At 39.8% G+C, this 26,305-nt stretch overlaps 1 protein-coding gene across 2 annotated transcripts in view; it reads right to left on the reverse strand.

Annotated features, from left to right (window-relative positions):
* LOC119795240 (protein kinase C epsilon type-like) overlaps positions 1–26,305 on the reverse strand; it is a 151,946-nt gene that overhangs the window by 12,156 nt on the left and 113,485 nt on the right. For both annotated transcript variants that reach the window (XM_038303131.1, XM_038303132.1), the window contains exon 11: positions 16,187–16,341. In XM_038303131.1, the coding sequence (XP_038159059.1) occupies positions 16,187–16,341 (155 nt within the window). The remainder of the gene's footprint in view (positions 1–16,186; positions 16,342–26,305) is intronic.

Here is a 26,305-nt window from a genome sequence, read left to right on the forward strand (position 1 = left end):
CTGAACTTTGACTAGACCATTCTAAACCACTCCCCCTTCTGAAGCATCATGCAGTCACTGCCATGTTTCATGATAGAAATGGAGTTTTCAAAGCATTAGGTCACATTCTAGTCTTCATGTTTTTTCTACAGAGATTTGTCCAAATCTATGATGCATCTTCCTAATAGGTGTGTTCATACCAAATGGGAAGACAGGACATTGATAGCTCAGTGGAGCAGTGGGGTAGTAATGCTGCCTTGCAGCAAGAAGGTTCTGGGTTCGATTCCCAGCCTGGGGTCTTTGCATGATGGAAAATAATGGACAAACGGAAAATAATGGACAAACAATACGGCAGGACATTACAGTAAAATTCCATGCCATCAAACTGTTGGCTGTTCCTAAATTTTAATGAGTGAGTCTTTGTTTGGATTGTTTCTAATATGGAAAGCATAAAAATGGCGTCAGCATTGGCATCGCTGGGTCCACCTGATAAGTTAGCAGATGGCCTATACCACCATTTGGCTTCTCAACAGATGAGTTCACACCAAAAGCAAACACGTTTTTTTTTTGCTGGTTGCATCACATTTCCCTTCTGTCTGGCAAACAGTTTGTTTGGACAAGGTCATTCTTTCAAGTTACAGTGGTGTACTTTTGGTAAAAAAACCAAAGCGATGGTGCACCGAGGGACCACCTGCTCTAGCAGCTAGATGGTCGCTTCCAGCGGTAACTCAGGACCTGCTTTAACACAGCAGGGGGACGGATTAACCTCTGGTGAGTTTATGAGTGAAAACCTCTGTGCTCCGTCAGCTACATCATAAACACATCAGTCCCTGATGGGTTAACAGCAAGCAGATTGATAGAAAGCGTAAGGTTTTTAAACTCCAGCATCGTTGCTTTGCTCTATTCCTGCATGAACCACCCCAATGGATGTTTGCACCATTTGCATCACTCCAGACCTGTCCTTTGCATTGCTAACCCTTCATTCACTCCTGAACATGCCTTAAGAAAGGGGCGAAGAATAAATCGCTCGCACAGTCACGTTAATTGACTCGGTGGGATCCCGCCACTAAGCTGTTTTTTCAGAGACTTCTCTTCATTCAGACATGAGAAAAATCAGAACAGATGGGTCAAGTTTAACAGATCTAAGAGAGTTTTGCAGGCGGATCGGACCAGGCCAAAGGTAAAGAGGAAAAAAATAGAGGATGGTGATGTGAGGTGCCTGTGACTGTAATGGAAGGTACTCTATATGACATTCAGATGCTATGCTAGAACATTTAGGGCCTGGTTTTCTAAGGTTTACCTGTGGTTAAACAGGTGCAAATGTGCTTGTATGTGCAGAGCAGATCTTTAACCAATAAGCAAAGTTATTTACAATACAGCAGACAGCGGGAGAAAACTATTAGTTTTCACCTGTTAGGATTATTATTATTGACTAACTTTTTTACACCTTACCGTACTTTCTATTCAACTTCCAAAGAACTTTATGCTTAAGGCTTTGGATGTCATGAAGCTGTTTGTACAGTGATGTTGTCTGACAGGAACCTTCCACTGTGTCAAACAAAACAACTGCATTATATGATAAACCAATAATATGGATTTTATTAAGTGGTAACAGAGTAAAGGGGTTGTTTCTAATGCATAGCACACTTTTCAGATTTGTACTTCATTTTAAAATTATGCATATGTGCTGTGTTGGACTGTCACACGGTGTGCCTATGAAATATTGTAGGTAAGGGGTTTGGGCCTGCAAAGCAAAAGATGAATATTTCTGAGTAATATTTTTTCTTAAAATAAGTGTATTTCCATTTGTGGAGATAAGTAAGACAAATTTGCCAATGAAAAAAGATGATTTATATTTTAATTAATAAAAAATAATCTTCATTAAACAATTTCAAGTGCATATTTAATTATCCTGTAATCCTAAATCGCCACAAAAATAATTCCAAAACTCATCAATCTGCTCAGATTAAGGAGAAACACAATTATTTTAGTAATAATACTGATTGAACTGTATTGATACACAGTAAGGCCTTTGTTTAAGGCCTTGTTCTGTTAAAGGCTGTTATTTAAGGTATAAACTTTACCTACTTTTAGATTAGTTATTTTAAAGTGCAACATGACCAAATGTTAATCTGTTGAGCCCTAAGAACCTGCAGGCTGGTGTTAACAAATAATTCAGACCTTTTTTTATTTTCCACACTAACAAAAAGATTTACTTGAAGACATTATGACTGCAAACCACTTCCTACTTTATTGTTTTATATTTACAGGCAGAATAAAACTAAAAAATCTTTAGAGTTCCAGTTGTTGCTTTAAAAGTTTTAGACTTTTAGCAGGATTTTTATATTCCTGAAATCTAAAATGTTTCTTGCTTTTGCTGCCCCAGAGCCACCATCCATGGTTTGCATCCATGGCGCTGTAGCACCTGACGCTAAAAAGAGCGGCTCTCGTTCGAGTCTCCCAGACAACAGATTAAAACATGCCATCTCCCGTCTGCTTGCATATCGCGCCTGCGGGAGACTTGCTGGAGATTAAACGGCTGGACTGCACCCCTGCAGAAACATGACAGAGAAATTTAATGCATCACTGATTGAATTTAAATCAGCAATGACATTAATTGCTATATTACACATCAGCTTGCTGAAGGAGGATTTAATATTAAGTGGCTGCAGGTGTTTGGTGGAGCTAATGGAATGATATTCTTTTCAGAGAAAATGTTTAGCAGAAGAGGACAAGCAGCTAACAATAAGATGTAATCATAAAATGTGAAAACTAGCCTCCTATTTTGTCCTATTTCTGTTTCTTAAATCAAAATGGCTTTAAGTGGGAGAAATATGATTTATAGATTTGTAAGGAGGGATACAAAAAATCTTCAAATTGCAATTAATTATTAATTATATTTTAATTGAGGGCTGCTCAGTGAAGCAGTGGGTAGCACTGCCTTGCAGCAAGAAGGTTCCGGGTTCAATTCCCAGCCTGGGGTCTTTCTGTATGGAGTTTGCATGTTCTCCCTGAGCATACATGGGTTCTCCCCGGGTACTCTGGCTTCCTCCCACAGTCTAAAAACATGACTGTTAGGTTAAATTGCTTCTCTAAATTCTCCTAAGGTGTGAATGGTTGTTTGTCTCTGTGTTGCCCTGCAATGGACTGGCGACCTGTCCAGAGTGGACCCCGCTTCTCCCCCGTAGACAGCTGGAGATAGACAGCAGCACTCCTCACCACCCCACCTGGGATTAAGCCTTTCAGAAAATGGATGTGAATTGATTAACACCAATAATTGAACTTTATTGATCTCAATCAAGAAGAGTACTTCTGCATTTAACCCATCCCCCTGGGGAGCATGGGGCTGCCATTGTGCGGCGCCCTGGGAGCAGTGAGTGAATTTTGTTGCTTTGTACAGTGGAATGACAATAAAAGTTGATTCTTCTTCTAAATAGTTCAAATATAATGATGTAGGCCGACTACTTTCTTAAATTCAGCATATTGTAAAAAAATGATTAAATCCTTTATGTAATAAAAAGATCATCTTCATAGAAAAACCCTCAGGTTGTTAAGAACGTGGCTGCTTATCGATTACTACAGTAATACGGCAGTAGTGAAGAGTCTTCTTACGTCCTCAATTGTGTAAATTAAAATTGGTTAAAGTCCAATAATGATTCAGTCCACATATATCCTGAAATATTACAGACCTAAATCTTCGCACAATTAGTCCAACAGTAACTGTGGACACTATGGCAGGCTGCACAGTAATGCCATTTTTACCATTGTGGCATTGCAGCAATAAGGTTCTGGGTTCATGATTCTGATCCAGGGTCGGGAGTTTACATGTTCTCTTCATCCATGTGTTGGTTCTCTCTGGGTACTCTGCCTTCCTCCCACAGCAGAAAAACATGACTGTTAGGTTAACTGGCTTCTCTTAGGGGTGTGTGCATGGTTGTAGGTCTTTGTATGTCTCTGTGTTGCCGTGCGACAGACTGGCAACCTATCCAGGGTGGACCTAGCCTCTCGTCTATAGACTGCTGGAGAAAGGCACCGACCACAAAACCACCCTGACGGAATAAGCGGAAGAAGATAGATTGATGGACAAATATAGCTGAGTATCATGAGCATAAGAGTGGTAATTCATCCCATGCTGTCTGATACCTATTAGCCACAGCTGCTCTGGGGCACGCTGATAGAAGCAACAGTTGTGAGTCAGGTGTCTCGCCCAAGAACATAACCACTGAGCTGGGATTCAAACCTGCGGACCGTAGCGAATGGGTTTTAGAGAGATTAGAGTTAGCAGATAGGAAGCATTCTGGGAGAAGCTCTGCTAATTGTTTGGGTTTTTTTGCACCAGTTTAACATGACTAGTGGCCTCCATTTCAGCCCACTCTGCAAACTTTCTTAATGCACCCAAGAAACATGTAATCTGATGGGGTTTTTAGCCTCAGTGTAGACCCTGTCGCCAGCGGGAATCCACCATTTTATTTTTCTAAAGGAGCTTTAATATTGCTCAAGAGACTGTCAATAAACAGAAGCTGCTGCGCGGTGCAGACACACATACAGGAGGCAATCAGGCTCAATTGAGAGCACTTCCTGTGGTTCGTGGTAAGACAGAGTGATTTTTCCATGACATCCTCATGGGCTGCCACCGGAGCCCTGTGACAGCTAACCAAACCATTGGCTGATTCAGTCAGTTGCTCCAATGTTGCCACTTGTCTGTAAACTTCAGTGCATCTATCTGGTCAAGCCAATAGTGTTGGAGAAACTGGTCGAGCAGTGGGTAGAAGTCCTTTCTTTCCCTACAAAATACTGCATCTGTTGTCTTGTGATGATGTTTGATGCGCTTACTCAGTTTTGTAATATAGACTTGTTCAATTTCAACTCAGTTTATGAGTAACTTGTCATAGTCAATTAAGCTAAGATTTAAGAGTATCAGACTTTAAATTATGTAAAAATTGGGTTTTATCTATAAAATGAAGGTTTAAAATAATAATTTTCAAAATTTCCTTACATAACAGATACTTGGCATGTTACCATGGATACTAGTGCATTAAGGTGTATTAGAAGAAAAAAGTTCCTCCAGAACTGTTTTCTTTTATGACATTTGCTTTCCAGCAAATTAATGAATTCAAAATCTATTTTTAACATTACATTTTTTTTTATGTGAGATTGAAACACATTTTGAAGATAGGGAAGAAAGCCTAGCAACAACCATCTAGGTTTGTGCTTATACAGACGTCCATCTGGCCCCTGGACCAGTTTCAACCTGCTCTGTATCACCTCCAGAAATCACCTCTGGCTGCATGATCACAGAGCAGAGCTGAAAAGAAAGACAACCTGCTCTACTGTCCTGCTGGTGGCCGGAGCCATAGATGAGGGGCCAGATGAGGGAGGGAGGGGGAGAGGTGGGCGAAGAGAGAGAGAGAGAGAGAGAGAGAGAGAGAGAGAGGACGTAATGTTCCCACAACACTTGTTGTTCATCTGCCTCTGGAGAACAAAATGGGTCAGGACTGACTAAGAGGATCAGGTATCGCATCTTTGCCATGAATTAACACGCAATGTCTGCTCTCCGGCTACAGAGAAACATTCCCTTTAAAAACACCATGACTGGGAAAACAATGTTGAAAGAACCAACCATTAATTTTAGCGCTTCAGACTGTCAGTCTATTTAAAACCTCACATCTAAAATAAATTCCTTTAGCAGGCGAGGACGAACGAGACAGCTATTTAAGGATAACATGCTACAGTCCAATTCAACATGCGTGCACGAGTGAAACTGATGAATGACTGTTTCTGCTAACAGATGCATATTAAGAACAAAGACAGGCCAGCAATAGTTCCTCTGAAAGTTAAGCTAACGGAGAGGATCAAAGAAGATCTTTGTAAATCTAGTTGATGAGGTTGGATTGATAAAACAACATCACAAAGATCTTTGGTGTCTTAATAGTGTGAGAAGGAAAAGCAAGGAAAAACCAAAGATTGCCTTTGGCTCTGTGATTGTAGGGCTTAGATGGGATAGCTCTGATCTGTACCATGTACCTGGGAGGGACCTGTTGCTCACGCTGGAATATAGTCAGTCACAAAAACAAAACACTCAAAACAGTGTCAGCAACATATTTTTTAAACCATTTTTTTTGTCCATTTATTCATTTTTTCTCTCTCTTCTGTCTATCTGATATTTTTTACTACATGCATATTTTAGCATATTTTCTTCTACAATAGGCCCATGACATAGGTTACAACTCTATAAACACAATGTTGTGTCTCCCACCAGTCCGCCATGTTAAAAGCTGTTAAAACTAGGCTGAAATTAGGCAAATAGGCTGAATCTTAATGAGGGAAAATGGTGTTTTCCTCTACCTCCTAATTTGCTGGTATATGTTAGAAACCTGTGTGGGCCGCATCCTGTAGAGGCTGCCATCATTTAAGGCTGTGTCCGAACCTCTGCCCTAATCACTACATCTGGCACTATATAGTGCTTACGCCATATGTTTCTGAACGTCTAGAGGGTGAAAAAAAGTAGACAAAAAGAAATTTCCCATAATGCACCTTGAAAGGTATTGATCATCCATGATTACTAGACGAGTCTATGTATCCCAGATTGCTTTGCCAGAGCTCTCCCTGCAAAGCATCATGGGATTTGTTGGCGACGACAAATAAAGATGGAGCAGGCACCTTGTGAAAAGGCAGAGTTACGTGATCAACAGCCAGTGAAAAGCAGTGATAATCTGTTGAAGACCAGCGAACCGAGTTCACTATAAAGTTCACTATATAGTCCCCTCTCTATATAGTGATGCAGGAATTTAGGGGGATTTAAGGATTTAGTTGGACAGTGCATAATAGTTTGCATTTAAGGAACAATGTGAACATTGCCTCCCATGTGGGGAAAGATCAAGAAAATAGAAATGGGCTCAATTAGCAAAGAGCTAAAAAGAAAGGAAGATATGAGTTCACCCCATTCCTCTTCCTGCTCATAGAATATCATGGTGAGACCCCTAGTTTGGTTTGAATCTTCTTACTAAAATAATTAAAAGAAAAGACCGATGATAAGAACACGGTTAAAAAACCCAACCAGCCTCACCTAAGAGTTCTGAACATGTTTCCAGACAGGAAAATATGCATAAATTTGGTATAAAGTGAGCAGTTATGTGGAAAATACTTTCTTTTACGTTGTTAGTATTCAGTAGAAGAAGAATCAAATGTTTAAATTGAAGCCTTCAATGTGTGTTAATAATCCTTATAAAAAAGTTGAGGGTATTCTGCTTTCATGAGCTTTCTGTGAGCGAAGTCATTATAAAAATAATGTCATAAATGACTTTTTCAATTCAGTAAAACCTGATGCAGTGTAACTGACAGGAAGCCTTTTTATTCTTTATTGTTTTAGTTTTCCAGTAACAGCTGGTGAAGCTTTGAGGCCTAACTACAGCAATAAAAAGGCTCCAAGCTTTAAGCTTTAGATTTGGGCAAAACACACTCACTTATTCAGCATTGAAATATTATGATTAACTGCCCCCCCCCCCCCATTACCTCATTCATTAGTAAAATAATTCTCTCTAAACTGAGTAAAACAATGAGTCCTTGTCAGCAGGCACCAGCAGGACTGGACTTACTGCTCTAAAATCACGGATTCAAAACAGGGAACAAAAGAGTTGAAATGAAATCTACCTGCTAACAGTCTTTGCCTTTTCTATTAGGTTTTTTTTTTTTATCATTTTTCTTTTTCTTATCTTAAAACGATATTTGCCACCATATTTTCTTGTGTTTTTAAAGTTTGTAGGGTTTGACTCTTATTCATATGAATACATCTTTCATACTTCTATGCTTGCAGCTCTGCAGAAGCAGATGATATTTTTGCATCCCAAAAACGTTGTAGTGGAAAAAGTCACACGTCGTTATCACTTGGTCCTATTTTCTCTCTGTTCGTATCAGTGCGCGCCGTCATTCAGACAGCGAGCTCAACAACAGCCAGATGCATGTCTCCCTCCGCCTAGCTCCTAGCTGGGCGGAGGGAGACATGCATCTGGCTGTTGTCAGGTTAGTAGGCCCTAGCTGTCTGAATGACGGCGCGCACTGATACGAACAGAGAGAAAATAGGACCAAGTGATAACGACGTGTGACTTTTTCCACTACAACGTTTTTGGGATGCAAAAATATCACTCTTTTGAACACATAATGTTTTGGGAAGAGAAACGTTTTATTTCGCTGGCTCTAGCAAACCTGCCGGACTACTTTCGGCTTGACCAAAGCTGGACCAGAACTCTGCTCACAGGACGCTGCCAGGGGTAAGTCAGTGTGATTGCATGACACTGGTGATGGGGATGCCATACAGATTCATGTCAAAAATACCGAACTATCCCTTTAAGGTATAGTGGAGGATGTTCTTTTTCCGGGTGGATCATCTAAATCAGTGGACCTCCTTATTGTCAATCATTATGGTGATACGTAAGGCCGTCCTACGTGCTCGTCCTCATTTTCACTTCCCGCTGGTGAGTCTGAGATAGTGGAAAAATTTAAAATCTTTTGGAAAGTAAGCTTGTATGCGTGATGCAAACAGCAACTATCAAACAGAGCGTGCACAAGGAGAAATTGATTTGTGCACGCTCTCACACGCGTTTAATAGACGTTTCTTCTCAGGAGCGGGTACAGGGTTGTGCATGTGCAGTGGACAGGACCGGTCTTATCAAAAAATTGCGAAAACCCTCAACTTTACCTTTAATCTGCATTAAAATGCTGCAACTACTGTACAGACAACTTTCATTTACTTGGCCAATGTAAATGTTTGGTTTCTGTAGCATTTATGGTGAATGAAAGTTTACTTTTTGGTTTGGGGTTTCTAGTATTTTTATTGTAGAGGATTGTTGGTGCAGTAAAAAAACTTACTGACTTCAATCTAAAGCCCCAGATTCAGCCTTCCCACTACGCCTCCCATTAGAGGGACACATGTGGGATTCTGTTAAAATGATATTATGTGTATGATTTCTGATTGATTGATTTTCTGATTGATTTCCTTTGCAAATAGATTCCAAGTATAGCAGTGGAGTCATTGTAAGCTGTAAAACTGTTCTTGTTTTAAAGACAATAACGACTTTACCCCCTTTTATAATTAATGTTGTAATTTAATCCAAAGGTTGACGATGGTCTTATAATTTATTTTAAAAACCAAGACCTTCCTTTCAGGTAAAAGGCATTTAGGATTTAACATAAAATCCTCTCTCAGTACAAACACATTTGAAAGGTAACCCTGTTCCCAAACGAATAATTCCCATTTCCAAAACATATGGTCCTGATAAAAAAAAAGAGCTTTGAAGGCAGTTTAATTCATCATTTCCATTGAATTCCAACACCAAAAATTGGAATCAAGCTGTAAGAAAGATGCTTTTTTTTTTTTTTTTAAGAAAAGTACTGCAGTGAGTTTGACAGCCCTTGATTTGTTTTGGCCTAGCCGTGGTTGTTCATTTGGGTCGGCTGACGCTGGTCATATTTCATCCTGATGGAGAACAAAACAAAAGAACATACCTGGCAATATTATCATCAGATAAAGCAAAACGAGCCTTTAAGGAAAGCCTCTGGCATCAGTGAAGCAATAAGCAAAAGACTTAAGGGATGTAAATGAAAAGGCAGGAACTACATTTAACATTTAAGGACATTATAAGAAACCAAAAACAGATGAAGACGAATGAAAGGTTGTTATAGGACTAACCCAAGTTAATGCAGTTATTACAAGAGCCTCGCTTAACGCATATGTATTTGTTTCAAATCTGTTGTATATGTATAACCTTAACCAGCCCTGCAAATAAACAATTATATAAAAGAGTAAACATGGTCTAGAAACCGAGAAACGCTGAGGCAACAGCAACTTCTCAAGTTGCTATTTATAGCATCATTTTAAGAAAGGTAGATGTTGTTATCACCTTAAGTTCCTAGTTAGATTTTTCTAATATGATCAAACTAGTTTTGGATCTAGGTTTTCATTAATAATACATTTGTTATTTTCAATAAAAACTGCTATTTCATTTTGATAGAAAACACTTCCCCTCCTGTCAGGATGACAGAAGACACAGATGTCAATAGACCAGAGCATTTCTTTATTTTTCTTTACTGTCTTTTGATCAAATATGTTCTTGAGTTTGCAATAAAGCTTTAGAGCCCAACATGAAGGACAATCAATTGATCTAGATCTGGGGATCCTGTTTCTCTGATATTGGACTGTGAAAGAAAGACAGACTGTAGCAACCTGAGCCCTGATTAGAACAGGAAAGCTATTTTTCACATCGTGTTCTCCACAAACAAAGAGCAGCAAATTCATTACAAACTAATATGCAAAACACTGCCGGTTCTACATCAAGTTTAGGACGGGGGCCAAGGTGTGGCTGCTGGTTTTTTCCATAGGGGCAAAGAACAGAAGAATAAAACAAATAAACAAAAAAAGTAGTTAATCATTAAATATAATAAGTGAGAGATGAACTGTCACCTCTGACATGGGAGCTGGCTAGGAGGTCGTCTGTCTGGCTGTGATTCCTGGACAGGGCCGCCTGTGGAGCTGGTTGACAGTTGCCTTTTATATCTCTGCTACCTGTTAAGGGGGAGTTTTTCCTCTCCACTGTTGCTACAAGCATGCTTAGTGTGAGGGATTGCTGAAGAGTCAATGATTCGATGAAATCAGCTGGTTTTCCTTAGATAGAAAACTTTGAATCAATCAGACTGGATGATCTGGTAAAGTGCCTTGAGATTACATGAGTTGTGAATTAGCGCTATAGAAATAAACTTGAGTTGCAATCAAATCATTGGTGATAAGACAATAGAAATAAATCATAACAATAATGTGTCGACTTTAAAGTTAAAGAACTGATCCTAGGAACACACGTGTTACATTATTTGCATCATCATTCACCATCATATAAAATAGATTTGGTATTTTGTCTTCAGGATGGGGGTCAGGATCAGTTCTATGGGGCCTGTGATCAAATCATTTTTAATCTGTGCTCTTCAAACACCATTGGAAATTAAAAACACATGTTTTGGGAATGCCCTGTTATTGATTTCTTTAGACAGAAATCTCTATTTATGGAAGTCCATTAACCCTTATCCTTGATATGTGTTCTGCTGAACAATCTTTAACAATTTAACATTAGGCCAGAAAATATAGAAAACACTAAACTACCAGCTGTCTGCTGGAGGACAGCGCATCGTCTTTCTATTGTAGCCTGAACATCAGTGTTCAGGCTATTGGAGCATTGGTGTCCTCTACAGCCAGGGTGCACGGGATTCAGGGGCAGCAAAACAATAATATATTATCACTATATATTGGGATATTTTTCCCAGCTACAAAAATTTAATGTATAGATCATGTTTTTTGATTTCTCCAGTGCTTTCAGCACCATCCAGCCAGGACTCCTAAGGGCCAAGCTGGAGCTGCCAGGAGTGGACCAGCACATGTCCCAGTGGATTCTGACAGCCCACAGTATGTGAGGTTACAGTGCTGTTTCTAAGATAGGTTGGTCTGCAGTATGGGGCTCCCACAGGGAACCGCTCCTCTAACCCTCCACACTGCAGACTTCTCCATCAACTTTCCAAGCTGCCACCTCCAGAAGTTCTCTGACCATTCTGCCATAGTTGGCCTCATCTTGGGTGGGGACAATTCAGAGGACAGACAGTGGACCCAGGACTTAGTGGACTGGTTTAAGCAAAACCACCTACTGATTAATGCAGGGAAAACCAAGGAGCTAGTGGTGGATCCACACCGAGGCTCTGGATCAGAAAGGTCAGAGCAGACTCTTCCTGCTCAGGAGACTGAGGGGGCGCGCCTATAGACCTTCTAGGACTCTGTTGTGGTATCAGCCATGTTCTATGGAGCTGTCTGTTGAAGCAGTCGCTTATCTGTAGCAGAGAGAAAGCGGCTGGATCAGCTGATCAGGAAGGCCAGCTCTGTGACTGGATGCCCTCTGGACTCAGTGCAGGAGGTGGGAAACAGACGGATCCTAACTAAATGAACGTCTCTGTTGGATAATGTCCCCCCCCCATGCATGAAGCTGGTGCTGAACTGGAGAGCTCCTTCAGTGACAGACTGCTGCTCCTTAAATGCACCATGGAGCGTTATCACAGATCCTTCCTCCCAGCAGCTGGAAGACTCTAGAACCACCACTGTTCCCAACAACCTCAACCAGTTCTTCCATTCATGCTGATTCTGCTCAGTTTCTACCTTAGTCAGTTAAATAACCTGCTGCTGTCATTTTGCACATCTCTGATGTGGCTGCTATTTTCAAATATCCATTACTGTAAAAAAATGTCCATAGCTGGATATTGGTTATTTATTCTGCATATGCAAAGTTTTATCTTGTTAAAACACTTTACAGGACAGGATTTTATTTCTTTATTTTCTTAACTCTGCCACCTATTCTGTTATTTTTATACACTTTTTTACGTCCATGTTTGTGCAACCTCTTGCTGTAATGCTTTTGCTGCTGTGAACACCACAATTTACCCCCATTGTGGGACAATAAAGGGATTTCTGTTTTATTCTATTCATAAGATGGAAATTCTAACACCTTATTACAACTTGGATTCATGAAGGGAAAAAAAGTATAAAATTAATTTCCTTCCACTGCAGATATTTTTGGCATTGAAGATGCTTGAATCTGCACTAATCCTCTGTTTGTCACAATGGTGTTGTGCTTCATGTTATGCCTTCTTCCAACTTGCTATGTATTTGCAGTCAACTGACAATGATATTATGACTCCAGGAGTCGGCGCAGACTGATGTGGACACACAGCTCCAAAAAGGTCAAAGAGTGCGAATTTCATAACTCAAGGAAATATTTATAAATGTGTTTCATTGTGACCGAACTGAGGAGCAGAACCATGAAAGGCCGACAACAAACATGGCTTATAATATAAATAACATCTTACAGCTTCCTGCTGGAGTCACTGTGACCTCTCCAGGCCGACCATTGTTAGCTCCAGATCCCTCACTTTTATCTTTGCTACTGAAAAATGCCTTTCACCTCCACAGGCCTGAAGGCAGCCAAACACACAAAACATTTAATATGAGTTTTATTCACTTTCAAACACTTTCAAAGTGTGAAATTTCCAATTCAGTCAATTTATTTCTGAGCTGAGACTATTTCTTATCATGTCTCTAAGCTTTGGCACTCTCTGGTCGTGTATCTATCCAACTGGTCGTCCACATTTTTTGCAATTTTTTAAAAATGCTACCAAAAAAAGTATAAATTATGAGGCAACATGAGATCTAAAGAAAATGGAAGGAGGTTTTCAGGAATGTCTTTTAATTGTTGTCATGTGAATTAGCTTTGCTATTGGGCGTAGAGAAAGAAATGCAATTCTAATTCCTGCAGTGAAACCCATATGACTGACAGCCCGAACACCAAGCAAGTATGAGAAAATTTTTACAAAACTGAGAAATTTTCATTGGATTTTGTCATTTCCATCAACCATTTTTAACACCTTACTTAACAACGGGCAATAAAAAAAAACATGAATAAACACTAATACAAGCACTTTAATGTAAAGCACATGAACGTCTCTCAGTGCGCATTTAAAAAATGTTTTGTGTGCTGATTTGATAGCATGCATCTCCCAGGAGATGAAGCATTAGTTGGTGCTCCTACTCTGCGCTCTCTAGCTTTTTAAGCACCTGTAGCTTCTCTCCTTCTCTCTGTAGATCTGTTTCTATGCACTCATGTCAGCCTTTGTCACTTTGAGGATGGAGCCAACCAGAGAAAGTGAAGTGCCTGTGATTGGCTGCTTTTCTGGAAACCTCATCTCTACTGTATCCTTGCTAGTTGTGGCTAAAAAAGCTAGCAAAACATTGTCTACTCAGGAGTTGAATCCTGACTGACCCTCCTTATACACTACTCAAAAAAATTAAAGGAACACTTTGTAATATAGCATCCAGTTCATTAAACTTCTAGGATATTGATTTGGTCAGGTAAGTAGCAGAGGGGGTTGTTAATCCGTTTCAGCTGCTTTGGTGTTTATGAAATTAACAACAGGTGCACTAGAGGGGCAACAACGAGACAACCATCAAAACAGAAATGGTTTTACAGGTGGAGGCCACTGACATTTTTCCCCTTCTCATCTTTTCTGACTTTTTTTCACCAGTTTTGCATTTGGCTAGGGTCACTGTCACTACTGTTAGCATGAGGCGCTACCTGGACCCTGCAGAGGTTGCACAGGCAGTCCATTGCCAGAAGGTTTGCTGTGTCTTCCAGCACAATCTCAAGAGCATGGAGGAGATTCCAGGAGACAGGCAGTTACTCCAGGAGAGCTGGACAGGGCCGTAGAGGGTCTACAACCCATCAGCAGGACCGGTATCTTGTGCAAGGAGGAGCAGGAGGAGCACTGCCGGAGCCCTACAAAATGACCTCCAGTAGGCTACTGGTGTGAATGTCTCTGACCAAACAATCAGAAACAGACTTCACGAGGGTGGCCTGAGGTCCTACATCCTCTAATGCGCCCTGTGCTCACTGCCCGGCACCATGGAGCTCCATTGGCATTTGGCAGAACATCGGAATTGGCAAGTCCACCACTGGTGCCCTGTGCTTTTCACAGATGAGAGCAGGTTCACCCTAAGCACATGTGACAGACGTGAAAGGGTCTGGAGAAGCCGTGGAGAACGTTATGTTGCCTGTAACACCGTTCACCATGATCGGTTTGGTGGTGGGTCAGTGATGGTCTGGGAAGGCATATCCATGGAGGGACACACAGACCTATACAGGCTAGACAACGGCACCCTGACTGCCATTAGGTTTATGTAAATGCATGTATTGTAAATATACATCTTTAACCTGTTATTGTGTTTTTTAAGTTGCATCTACTGTATAGGTGAAGATCATGGGTCAGGAATCCGCGGTTCTTTAGTGCCTCTCTAGCAGCTCCCTGGAGCTTTTTAAAAAATGTGTGAAATAAAAAATGTTTCGTGTGTTTGTTATAATATGGTGTGTAGGAGGTCAAAAAGACATTCATTATGTATTCCAATGCTGTAAAAAAATTTATAATAAATAAATTTAAACAATAAATATAAACATTTCTATCAACGAAAATTAGCATCATAGCCATACAGATCAGTGGTCATACCTGGTACCTGCGCTGCGCGGTGACAGGCAGCTGATGAGAACAGAGGATTCAGGGAAGAATGGAGCGAATCATTTGCTTTCATTACCAAAGAGGAAGGATTGCCTGCCTGTTTGCTTTGGAATGAGAAGTTGTCAAATAATAAAAGAGTAATAAGGAAAGGCATTTCCAGGGAAGAAAAAAAGTGCAATTACAGAACTTCTGGATAAATTAGAGGAGAGCAAAGATAGATTTAAGAAGTGGATCGTGTCTCCAAACTCCACTACTGCAGCTAGTTAAGGATAGAAAACCGTTCATAGATCCAACAGGTAGCGCTTTGATGCAGCGATGGGAACTTTCTTCCATTTCTTCCTCAAAATAAAAATAAGACCAGGGAACGCTGGTGAGGGAGGATGTGGGATTTCAGGGTTAGAGAGCTCTGCTCTGATGGATGTCAGTTATTGCTTGGTTCCTGATGACTCAATCAGCTCCCCCCAACAGAAACACGTCCACCATAGAGAGATTCCTTTATCCTGTTTCTATCATTTCATCAATGTAACAAAACCTAAACCACGCAGTGAAGGGTGGTGAAGCGGCGCATGGTGAAGCGTTCCCTGCTCCTGACATTTGCTCCAGGATAAACATTTAATCATGAATGATTATTAAATATTTAAGCCCATGTAGTCCTTAATTATAGCGGGCTAATGCACTGAGAGCCCATGTTGCTACACCAGGCTGATAGAAGACTTTTTGCCAGGCCGACCACTATCGAGGATGAAGCCAATAAATGATAAATTCCTTTTGATCGACAGTTATTTATGCTGTAAAATAAATGTGTCCTTATGAAACATGTAAAAAAGCTTCACTATACCAAATGTTTTCATGCCTCCATCTACCTGTTTCCACATTAGTGTTTATTTGCTTTAAAGAAAAATCCTCTTTACTCCCCGTAACAGAGATGCATATCACAGTTGGTGGCTCTAAACCAAATAAGCATCATGTTGAAACTTCACAGTATATCATATGATAGCAGAGAAGGGGAGAGAGAAAAACGAGAGCACTCCCCCCTGTAACGTAAAGAGAGTGTGTCAGACGGAGGCCGGAGCACCGCCACATGTAGAGCTCACAGCGTATGAGAAAAGGAAGATCATACCTGTAAACAACCCCATGCTGATGAAGGAACATCAGGGCAGATGTGACCTCAGCGGCGTAGAAACGGGAGCGCGCCTCGTCAAACTTCCTGGATCGCTGAATTTGGAACATCAGGTCTCCTCCGTTAACGTACTCCATCACGAAGAACAAGCGGTCCTAGAAGAGAGGAGGAGGAAGGAAACTCTGGATGGATGATTTATGACTGCTTTTTGTTTTTGTAATAAGAATAACTGAAGATTTCTAAAGAGAATTCTCTATCAACATTTAGAAATAGTTTTCACCCCCTCTTAGTGCAGAAGCAGCCTGGGTTAAGATCCATGACAATATGCAGCAAATTTTGTTCCATCTTTGGTACAAAATAAAAACAATTTTGTAAAAAGTCGTTTAAAAAAAAAAGCGAACAAAAAATACAATCTTGTATTAAATGTAAAAAATGTAAAATGATTTTGAGAGCAGATTTAAAATGTTATTTTGTTGAGATTTGCCTTTTGCAGATGGATTTTTATGAACCGCGTTATTTTCTACTTGCTTTTTACAGATCACATTCTGGTAACGGTTCCATGGAAACGTCCGCACCTGACCAATAATAATCCAGAAAAAAGCCCAACTTTTGGTGAAGAGAAAGGGATCTGTGAAACATCTGATATATCTGAAAACATTTTTTTTTTTAGAAATATAAAAAAAAATAAATGTTTTTGAATGATATATGAAAGTTCAGCAAAGTTGTTCTCAAAAACAGAAAGGTTTTTAAAATTCAAAGCATTCTTTTTATATTTTCATATTTCTATATATAAAATATGCTTCTTAGTGGAACAATATTCCCTCCATTCAACATCCCAACAGCAGCGGATTCTGCCAAGATAAATGAATCATCCTCCCACTTTACATAACTTCAGTCATTGATACTTTAACTGCTTAAATCTCATGACTGACAGCAAACCTGGCCTGTTGTGCCTGATATCAGTCAGATAGGAGTCCAATTCGGCCTTCTCTTAGTTTTATATAACACCTCCCCACAAATAGACTTGAAAATAAAATGTTTTGTAGAATCAGCAGAGGAAGGGACCATACTCCCTTTACTGTGGATTGTTTTGACTTTTTCTCTTAGTTTCTTTCATAAAACTCCAGCTCCTGGACACCCCACCCTCTGTGCCTTATTCTCTCTGTAGAACTACGTCTCTGGGAAAAAACAACCCCTTCCTAATCCAGATTCCTTTTCTTTATATAACAAATAGAAGAGAGAGAGAGAGTGTGTGCAGTGCAAAAGAAGCTGCAACATAAACAGCAGCATATATAAGAACAAAGGAGAGGTCTGCCCTGTGCAGGAGAGAGGCCGACGCTGAAGGTAGATGAACATACATGGAAGTAATTACGAGTTTTTACGTATCACAAACTGCATTGTTTAAGTTAGTAGGAAAATTACAAAATATTTATGCCAAAACTTTGAAAAGTGTTTGATTCCTTTAAGGCTGTTGAGCAGAATCCCCTCTGGGACAAAATGTCTGTTATGGCTACTGAAGTGATGGCACTGGTAATAAAGTCAAATACTAACTGTAATAACTGTAGAATGCCAGTTAAATGTAGTGGATCATGTGACGGACTTAAAGCCAAACATTTAAAGGACATTGAATGCATGAATCAAATGAAGGCTTTCATAATTCAGATTTGAATCGTGGGAAGAAAAACTTGATGAGAATACCCCTATTATGTCGTCTATGGGGGCTTATGCAGAGGACAAGAACTGAACCAAAACCGCACGCATATATCACAAGATTTTTTAAAAACCTCTTTGGACATAGTTTTACTGGCATAGAATAACCCAGTACAAATATGACCAAAAAGGCTGATTCAGCATCAAATCAAAGAAGAGCTAAACTTAGGAAGAAGAAGGTTTTTTGGGGTATTTTGCAAAAGAGCTGCAGGTTCGGACTCATCAGGTCCATGTTGCTGATTTCACTGAATCCTTCTGGGTACTTTTAAAGCTGACCTCAGTCTCTCCTTTAGTCTGCTGACAATTTAAAGGGATCTCAGAATTGGGTCTTACATAACTGACCAACGCTCCACCTCCCCTGCGTTTTTTTTCTTTCTTCCTCTGCTCTGCCTGACAGCGACTTTAAACAGGATGCTGAAATAGTTTGTTTAAATGTACTCAGAGTCCCAACGGGTCCCACCCAATCAAACACAAATAAACATTTCCTGACTGTAATTACAAATGTACAGATACTAGCTTCCCCTTTGCTGACACCCACACACACACACATTCATTCCACATTCTATAGGCCCTCAGCCAGATGATCCACAATCCAAGGCAGACAATAACGTCTCGATGGTTATCTCGGCATTGTGTGGACGTGTCTCCGACGTTTGTGTGTGCTGTGCCCCCAGAATGCCACCCTGCTTCAACATCTGTCGCCAAGTTTGAACCTGTGCCTTATATAACTGTTATCTCCTGCTCTTCACTGTCACACAGAAACACCTGGATGTTTTAAGGAAAGGCTGGTGCAGTCAGAACAGGATGCCATCAGCCCACACCATCAACCTACAGATTTATGGAGAAAATCTAACTTTAGCAACAAATATCAACCAAATATTGAAGAGCTGACAGGTTTGATTGTAAATGGATCTTATTTATTCAGAGGTGAAAGATAAGCTTCACTGTACCCCGCTGGCTGTCTTGTTGTAATCTTGGCCAGTGCACCTATGTAAATCAGTGGTCCTCCTAACTGTCAATCATTCTGGTGATATGTTTACGTAAGGCCGTCCTACGTGCTCATCCCCATTTTCATTTACCGCTGGTGAGTCTGACATAATGGAAAAATTGCAAGCTTACTTTCTTTTGGAAAGATAGCTTGTATGAGCGATGCAAACAGCAACTTTTAAACAGAGCGTGCACAACGAGAAATGGACTTGTGAATATCCTCCTCTATACCTTTAATGGTGATACTGCTCTCAGTAGGGAAGAAAAGTGAAGAAAACAGTCCCGTTTTGCGTACTTAGTGACTTTGTTGCTATATTTGGGGACTTCTCCACAGTGGCCAATAGGGGCAAAATTTATCTACCATATTTTCTGGATTATAAGCCACTACTTTTTCCCACCCTTTGAACCATACAGCTAAAGAGAAGGCGCAGCTTTTCTGGGGATGTTTCCTAACCACCAGAGGGGGTTCTCGCCCCTCCCTTTTTAGCGAGTATGCATCAGAGCAGTCTTGTCCCTTGAGATTGACAGCATGCACTGCGGCAGCAGCAGCTTTCAGGTTAGCGCTCACAGAGATCAGAGCATTAAGTTAAAGGTTCTCTTTTCTGTTGATGTTGTTCAATAAACGTACGTTTTAAGATCATTTGAGGTGAGAACATTATATTTTAAAGTATATGGCCCATTTACCAATGTAATGCATAATCAAACATTTTTTTTCCGAAGTTGAGAGGACTGCAGCAACCAGCAGAGCTCCGAGGCTAACGGCAGCCTGGGCTAACGTTAGCCCGTCTGCAGCAGCCCTCTCTAAGCATAGCCGTGTGCATAGTCCTGTGTTCTTCTCAGGACAATACTTGGCGAGGGCACGAGTTCATACTCGCGTTCTTGAGAATTGAGAGACATTATGTGTTTTCTTTGATCTTGATTTCTTGGTTTCCTTTGTCATTAGATTGATGTATTAGAGTAACTGAGGATTGTAGACCCTTTAAACCGTGTGCAATTACATTCCAGTGGCGGTCTTTTTCCTGAGTGTTAAGGTCTATTGTGTGGGGGTCTGTAACCCCTCCACTCTTCACAGGATAGGAGCAGCCATTTTGTGAGTTCATAAGTTAAGATGCGCCCATATTGTAGTCCAACCCTCCCCCTTTACCCATGCGATCAGGTCCACCATATGGTGATCCACTACCCCTGTAATTTCCAGCCTTTTGCTCCACCTCCTTAGACCGCATGGTAGATGCCAGCCATCTTGATTCTCCTTTGTTTGACTCTGGATCAAAGCAACCTCCCCCTTTATCTAGGTTAGTTGAATGTAGGTTCACTGAGGTGCTACAATGCTATATTGTTAAGACATTCGTAAACATTAACCATTATAAGCTGAATGAATTCACATTGTTTTAACGGTATCTACTATTGTTCATCATATCTGTTGCTATTTTAAACAGACATTAATGAATGTATTGACATTTGGTCTCCCTTGGACATCCGTTATAAGCCATCTCAACAGACACCTTTTTCCCCGCTATCAAATTATTCATTTAGTCTACCTCGTTTGTTATTTTCTAGTAGTGTGTAGCGCTTTGCATACATGTTAGATTTCTGTAATCCTGGATTATTAGAAGTAAAGACATCATTGTTTTAACTTGTAGTAGTTTGTGTTTTTTGTACAGCGAGTGTTTCAGAGGCTTATAATTTAGTCAATAATTTTGTTAATTTAATTGAATTCAGTCTTAAAATATATTATAAGTGTCTCACTGAAATACATATCCAAATATTTTTTATTTCATGGCTCTCTGAGTCATAAAGGTGAAAATGCACAGACTACATTCAGAATGTGATAAACGTTTTAATCCCTCTTGTTGTTGGAAAAGCCTTTACTGCTATTATGGTGTTGAACTCTAGTGTTGCACCGATGCCATTTTCTGGCCCCAATACCAATACCTGGATGTGCAGTATTGGCTGACCGATACCATACTGATACCATCTGTTTGATGTGTGTGTATATATAAAGAACAGCATAATACTTGAATGTAAAAAAAAATGGCCATCATCGCTTTGTCAAGCTGCTGCCTACAGGCCTGGTTATCCTCCTGCAGCAGTGTGTCGCAGCAGCTGTCCGCAGATATTTTCGATTTATGTGCAACATTGAAGCCCGGTCTGCGCTATGTTATCCCGCGCCACAACCCCAGAGGGACAATCAGGAACTAGCTGTGGGTCTAGATACCGCGAAGGCGGTGAGGAAATGGGGGCAAGTTTGTGCGACAACGGAGGGACATGAGGGCCAAAAAGGGCGGGGATCCAGGTGGAGAAAGGGTCCCGGTTTTCTCGCGCACCTCTCTCCTAGCTGCTCCATCTTCATCAGTTGTTTTCCACAATGGCGGTCATACAAACAAAACAAGCCGGAATGGTATCAAACAGGAAATACGCATAGTGTAGAGCGGATGTAGATCTGACCAATCAGAGGCCTCCTGTCTGTGGCCACCTACAATTTTGGAGAGGTGCAGCAGAGTGTCTGTGGGAAGGGGGGGGCATATCTGCGTTAACTGCGACACACATGCAGATCACCTAGTTTCTGAGGATAAATCAGCCTTACCTCTGAGAAGCAGGAAATAGACTAATACAAAGTGAATCCAGTAGAACTTTTTATTGTCTACCTGGAATGGTGACAATAGTTGAAGAAACTTTTGGCTCTCAAAATGGTATCAGTGCCCTTTTTTGTTGGTACCTGCGATACCAATACCACCATTTTAGTTCTGGATCGGGGCCCGATACTGGTATCCGTGCAACTCTAGTTGACACCTATCAGTTTCAGTCATCTTTTACTCATACTCTGGCTGATTTATGTAATATTTACATAGACTATTGTTGAAAGAAAGATTTGGAAAAAAAAATAGTTATTTTAACTAATCAATAACAAAAATTAAAGTTCTACACCTAAAATCCACTTACTTCTTTGTGAATCACTTTACAAGGGCTTCATCATACAAATTACAGAGCAATCCAGAACTTTATATAAAATATATATTGATTTTTATAACAGGTAAAAGAATATCCAAAATGTATGGATATATAGAAGAATGAGAGAAAATTATACAAAAAAAAGTCTAGTTTGTCATACCTTCTGAGTCTTTCTCCAAAATAAGATACAAAAACAACAATACGCTAATTTCTGGTAGAAATTAAACAAAGTTGAGCATTAACTATTATGGGGTGGAAGAAATCAAAGTTTGTGAAAAGCTTTGGGAGAAAATATTTGGTCATAGAATAAATTAAAAAATAATAATGACATTTGGAAAATTATTTTCAAGGAAACTTTTTTTCTTACTATTTTTTATTTTATCTCTTTAATACTCCCCCAAAAAGTCTATTCGTACTCTGCATCTACACCAGATCTTAATATGTTGATATGTGACAAGGTTTTATGAAATAATGAAGACCACTATATTTAAAATTAAATGATTGAGGGAATTAAGGGAAAGCACTGTGTTTCTACCAGAGCTGGAGATAGCCCTTTAGTAATCTATGAAGCTAGCAAATATTTTCCCAATTAATCTCAAAGTAGATTAACAAGTGTTTGAACATAAAACCATTCACTGCACATTTTAAATTCATTATAAATATAAAAAATCAAGTTGATGTTCAGATCTGCAAATTGAGGATTCAGAGCAGGCACCTAATAATGCCTGAATTTATACTATAGCTATACTATATATACTATATATCTATAAAAAAAAGATATATTTTTCTGTCTGTCTGTCTGTCTGTCTGTCTGTCTGTCTGTCTGTCTATCTTAATATTTTTTATCTACAAAAAATGTTGGTTTTGAGGTTAAGCCACTGTTTTTAAAATAAGCAGGGAATAAAGACTTGGATAAATGAAAGCAACACACTAATTTGCTTGTATAAACAACAGTAGTATGAATGATGACTCGTTTAGATGCTGTTCGGAGTTCTTCTATTAAACATTACTGGCTTTCTAAACTCTATTTCATAGTTTTACTTTCCTGAGGGGGAGCATCAAGTGGAAGTTATTAAATATATGGGGGGGGGGGGGGGTTAATTGGTGAAGCTAATTCAATTAAAACGAGGTTAGATAACGGTTACTTTGCAGTTCTAAAGTTATGAAAGTTTTTCAGCACAGACAGGCATTTGTATTTAAATTTGTAACCACAGTGTATAAAGTTACAATAAATACATTCATCATAATCACCGAAAGCTGGGAGAAAACCCCCCCCCAAAAAACAGAAGGGTTTGAACTTTTGTCCGTGTACCAGGAAAAAAAGAAGAAAAAAAGAAAAGCGAATTGCTGCCCTATTTTCCTCGGAACATTACGAGCCATTACCGTTTGGCTGCCGGCCATTACCACACAGAGGCGACCAGTAAAGATGCCCTGAGTAATTTCATTCACAGCAACCAGTCTCTCTGTGGTTTCATTCCCTTTCTGTCACTAAGATCCATGTTTTCAAACAGCTCACAGCAAAAAGGAAACTCAATCTCACTTCATTTCTGTTTTTCACTCCTAAATGTTTTCATTGAAAGAAAAACTATTAAAAGAAATGTTTGCTGTTGGGTTAAAGTGGTTGTTGATTGTGAGATATAAACAAAAGCTTACAGATTTTCTTAGTAATTCAATGTCTGAGTCTTTTAGTGAAAGTAATGAAATCCTCCTTCTGACTGAAAATTCAGGGAAAAAATTGTTAAAAGCAAAACAACAATTATGTGGGTTTATTTTTAAACCAAATCTGTGTATTATTTGACAAAATCCTAATATTTGTCCAAAACATCCTTCCTTTGTTTATTTCATGCAACAACGATCCAAATCAAATCAGCATGTTTAGCTTTTTTTTTATTTTTAAAGTTAAATTGTTCGAGTGACCTAATTATTGTCTAAATGAAATGATCACAAATAGATGTTTTATGCTCCAAAATGTCTGCTATGTGGTCAAATTGAAATGACTCTTTCTACAGAAAGTTGCAGCAGTCATGATGCCAGTTATCACAAACACTTAATGAGAGTTTATGCCAAGGTCACACTGAGAGTTTAGGGTTGGGGATTAATTACATTTCAGACAAAGTCCAGTTAGTTTGGATTTTCATTCTTTAAAAAAATCTAATCATATTTTGAAGAGTTATATATATATATATATATATATATATATATATATATATATATATATATATATATATATATATATATATATATATATATATATATATGATTGTAAATAAACTATAATAAAAAACATAGAAGTGTGTAAGCAGATACAAAGGAGTCCCAGGGTTTTAGGCCAGTGTCTGGGAATAAGCTTGGAGTTTTCTACAAATGTAGGTGCCCTTATTCATATTGTTTTACGCATATTTACATCACAACATTTCCCTCAGAAATATAGTTTTCCCCTCAGCTTTAAAGGAGGTCAGAATACACACTTTCTGCTAAAAGGGGAAATGGAAAACAACAGAAAAAAGAGAAATATAGTGGCCTTTCAGCAGGGTAGTAACATGGTTGTCTCGGTCTTGTTGCTCCTGTGATTCAAATGATCCAAATCAAAATCCACCAACATTTAATCTCTGAGTGTTAAAATTATAGAAGAGAATCAGTCTGTTATGTAACAGTTATTTCTAGTCTTGGGACTCAATCAAAATGTTTAATTGAGTTAATTACAAGTTTGATAATTCAGTTATCACAATTAATTGGACTTGAATCTAAAAGTATACATTGGCAAAATAAAATAAATTTTTTATATTGTAAAACCCATTTCACTCCGTATTATCAAATAAATAAACATATGAGGACAGCAACACAAGAAATGTATTGTTTACATTTACCTGATGTGAACATTAGCGTTGTGCACATTTCTGCCACAATACCTGATGCTAACATTAGCGCTGTGCACATCTGTGCCACAACACCTGATGCTAACATTAGCACTATGCACATCTGCGCCACAATACCTGATGCTAACATAAGCACTGTGCACATCTGTGCCACAATACCTGATGCTAACATTAGCTCTATGCACATCTGGACCACAATACCTGATGCTAACATTAGCACTATGCACATCTGCGCCACAATACCTGATGCTAACATTAGCACTGTGCACATCTGTGCCAAAATACCTGATGCTAACATTAGCGCTGTGCACATCTGCGCCACAATACCTGATGCTAACATTAGTGCTGTGCACATCTGTGCCACAATACCTGATGCTAACATTAGCTCTATGCACATCTGGACCACAATACCTGATGCTAATATTAGCACTATGCACATCTGCGCCACAATACCTGATGCTAATATTAGCACTATGCACATCTGCGCCACAATACCTGATGCTAACATTAGCACTATGCACATCTGCGCCACAATACCTGATGCTAACATTAGCACTGTGCACATTTGTGCCAAAATACCTGATGCTAACATTAGCGCTGTGCACATCTGCGCCACAATACCTGATGCTAACATTAGCGCTGTGCACATCTGTGCCACAATACCTGATGCTAACATTAGCACTGTGCACATCTGCGCCACAATACCTGATGCTAACATTAGCGCTGTGCACATCTGCGCCACAATACCTGATACTAACATTAGCACTGTGCACATCTGTGCCAAAATACCTGATGCTAACATTAGCGCTGTGCACATCTGCGCCACAATACCTGATGCTAACATTAGCGCTGTGCACATCTGCGCCACAATACCTGATGCTAACATTAGCGCTGTGCACATCTGCGCCACAATACCTGATGCTAACATTAGCGCTGTGCACATCTGTGCCACAATACCTGATGCTAACATTAGCTCTATGCACATCTGGACCACAATACCTGATGCTAATATTAACACTATGCACATCTGTGCCACAATACCTGATGCTAACATTAGCACTGTGCACATCTGTGCCACAATACCTGATGCTAACATTAGCGCTGTGCACATCTGCGCCACAATACCTGATGCTAACATTAGCACTGTGCACATCTGGGCCACAATACCTGATGCTAACATTAGCACTGTGCACATCTGCGCCACAATACCTGACGCTAACATTAGCGCTGTGCACATCTGTGCCACAATACCTGATGCTAACATTAGCACTGTGCACATCTGGGCCACAATACCTGATGCTAACATTAGCGCTGTGCACATCTGCGCCACAATACCTGACGCTAACATTAGCGCTGTGCACATCTGTGCCACAATACCTGATGCTAACATTAGCACTGTGCACATCTGGGCCACAATACCTGATGCTAACATTAGCGCTGTGCACATCTGCGCCACAATACCTGACGCTAACATTAGCGCTGTGCACATCTGTGCCACAATACCTGATGCTAACATTAGCACTGTGCACATCTGGGCCACAATACCTGATGCTAACATTAGCGCTGTGCACATCTGTTCCACAGTACCTGATGCTAA

The sequence above is a fragment of the Cyprinodon tularosa genome, unplaced genomic scaffold, assembly GCF_016077235.1.
Source record: "Cyprinodon tularosa strain WSP-4 unplaced genomic scaffold, ASM1607723v1 ctg505, whole genome shotgun sequence".
In the NCBI taxonomy this organism is placed as follows: Eukaryota; Metazoa; Chordata; class Actinopteri; order Cyprinodontiformes; family Cyprinodontidae; genus Cyprinodon; species Cyprinodon tularosa.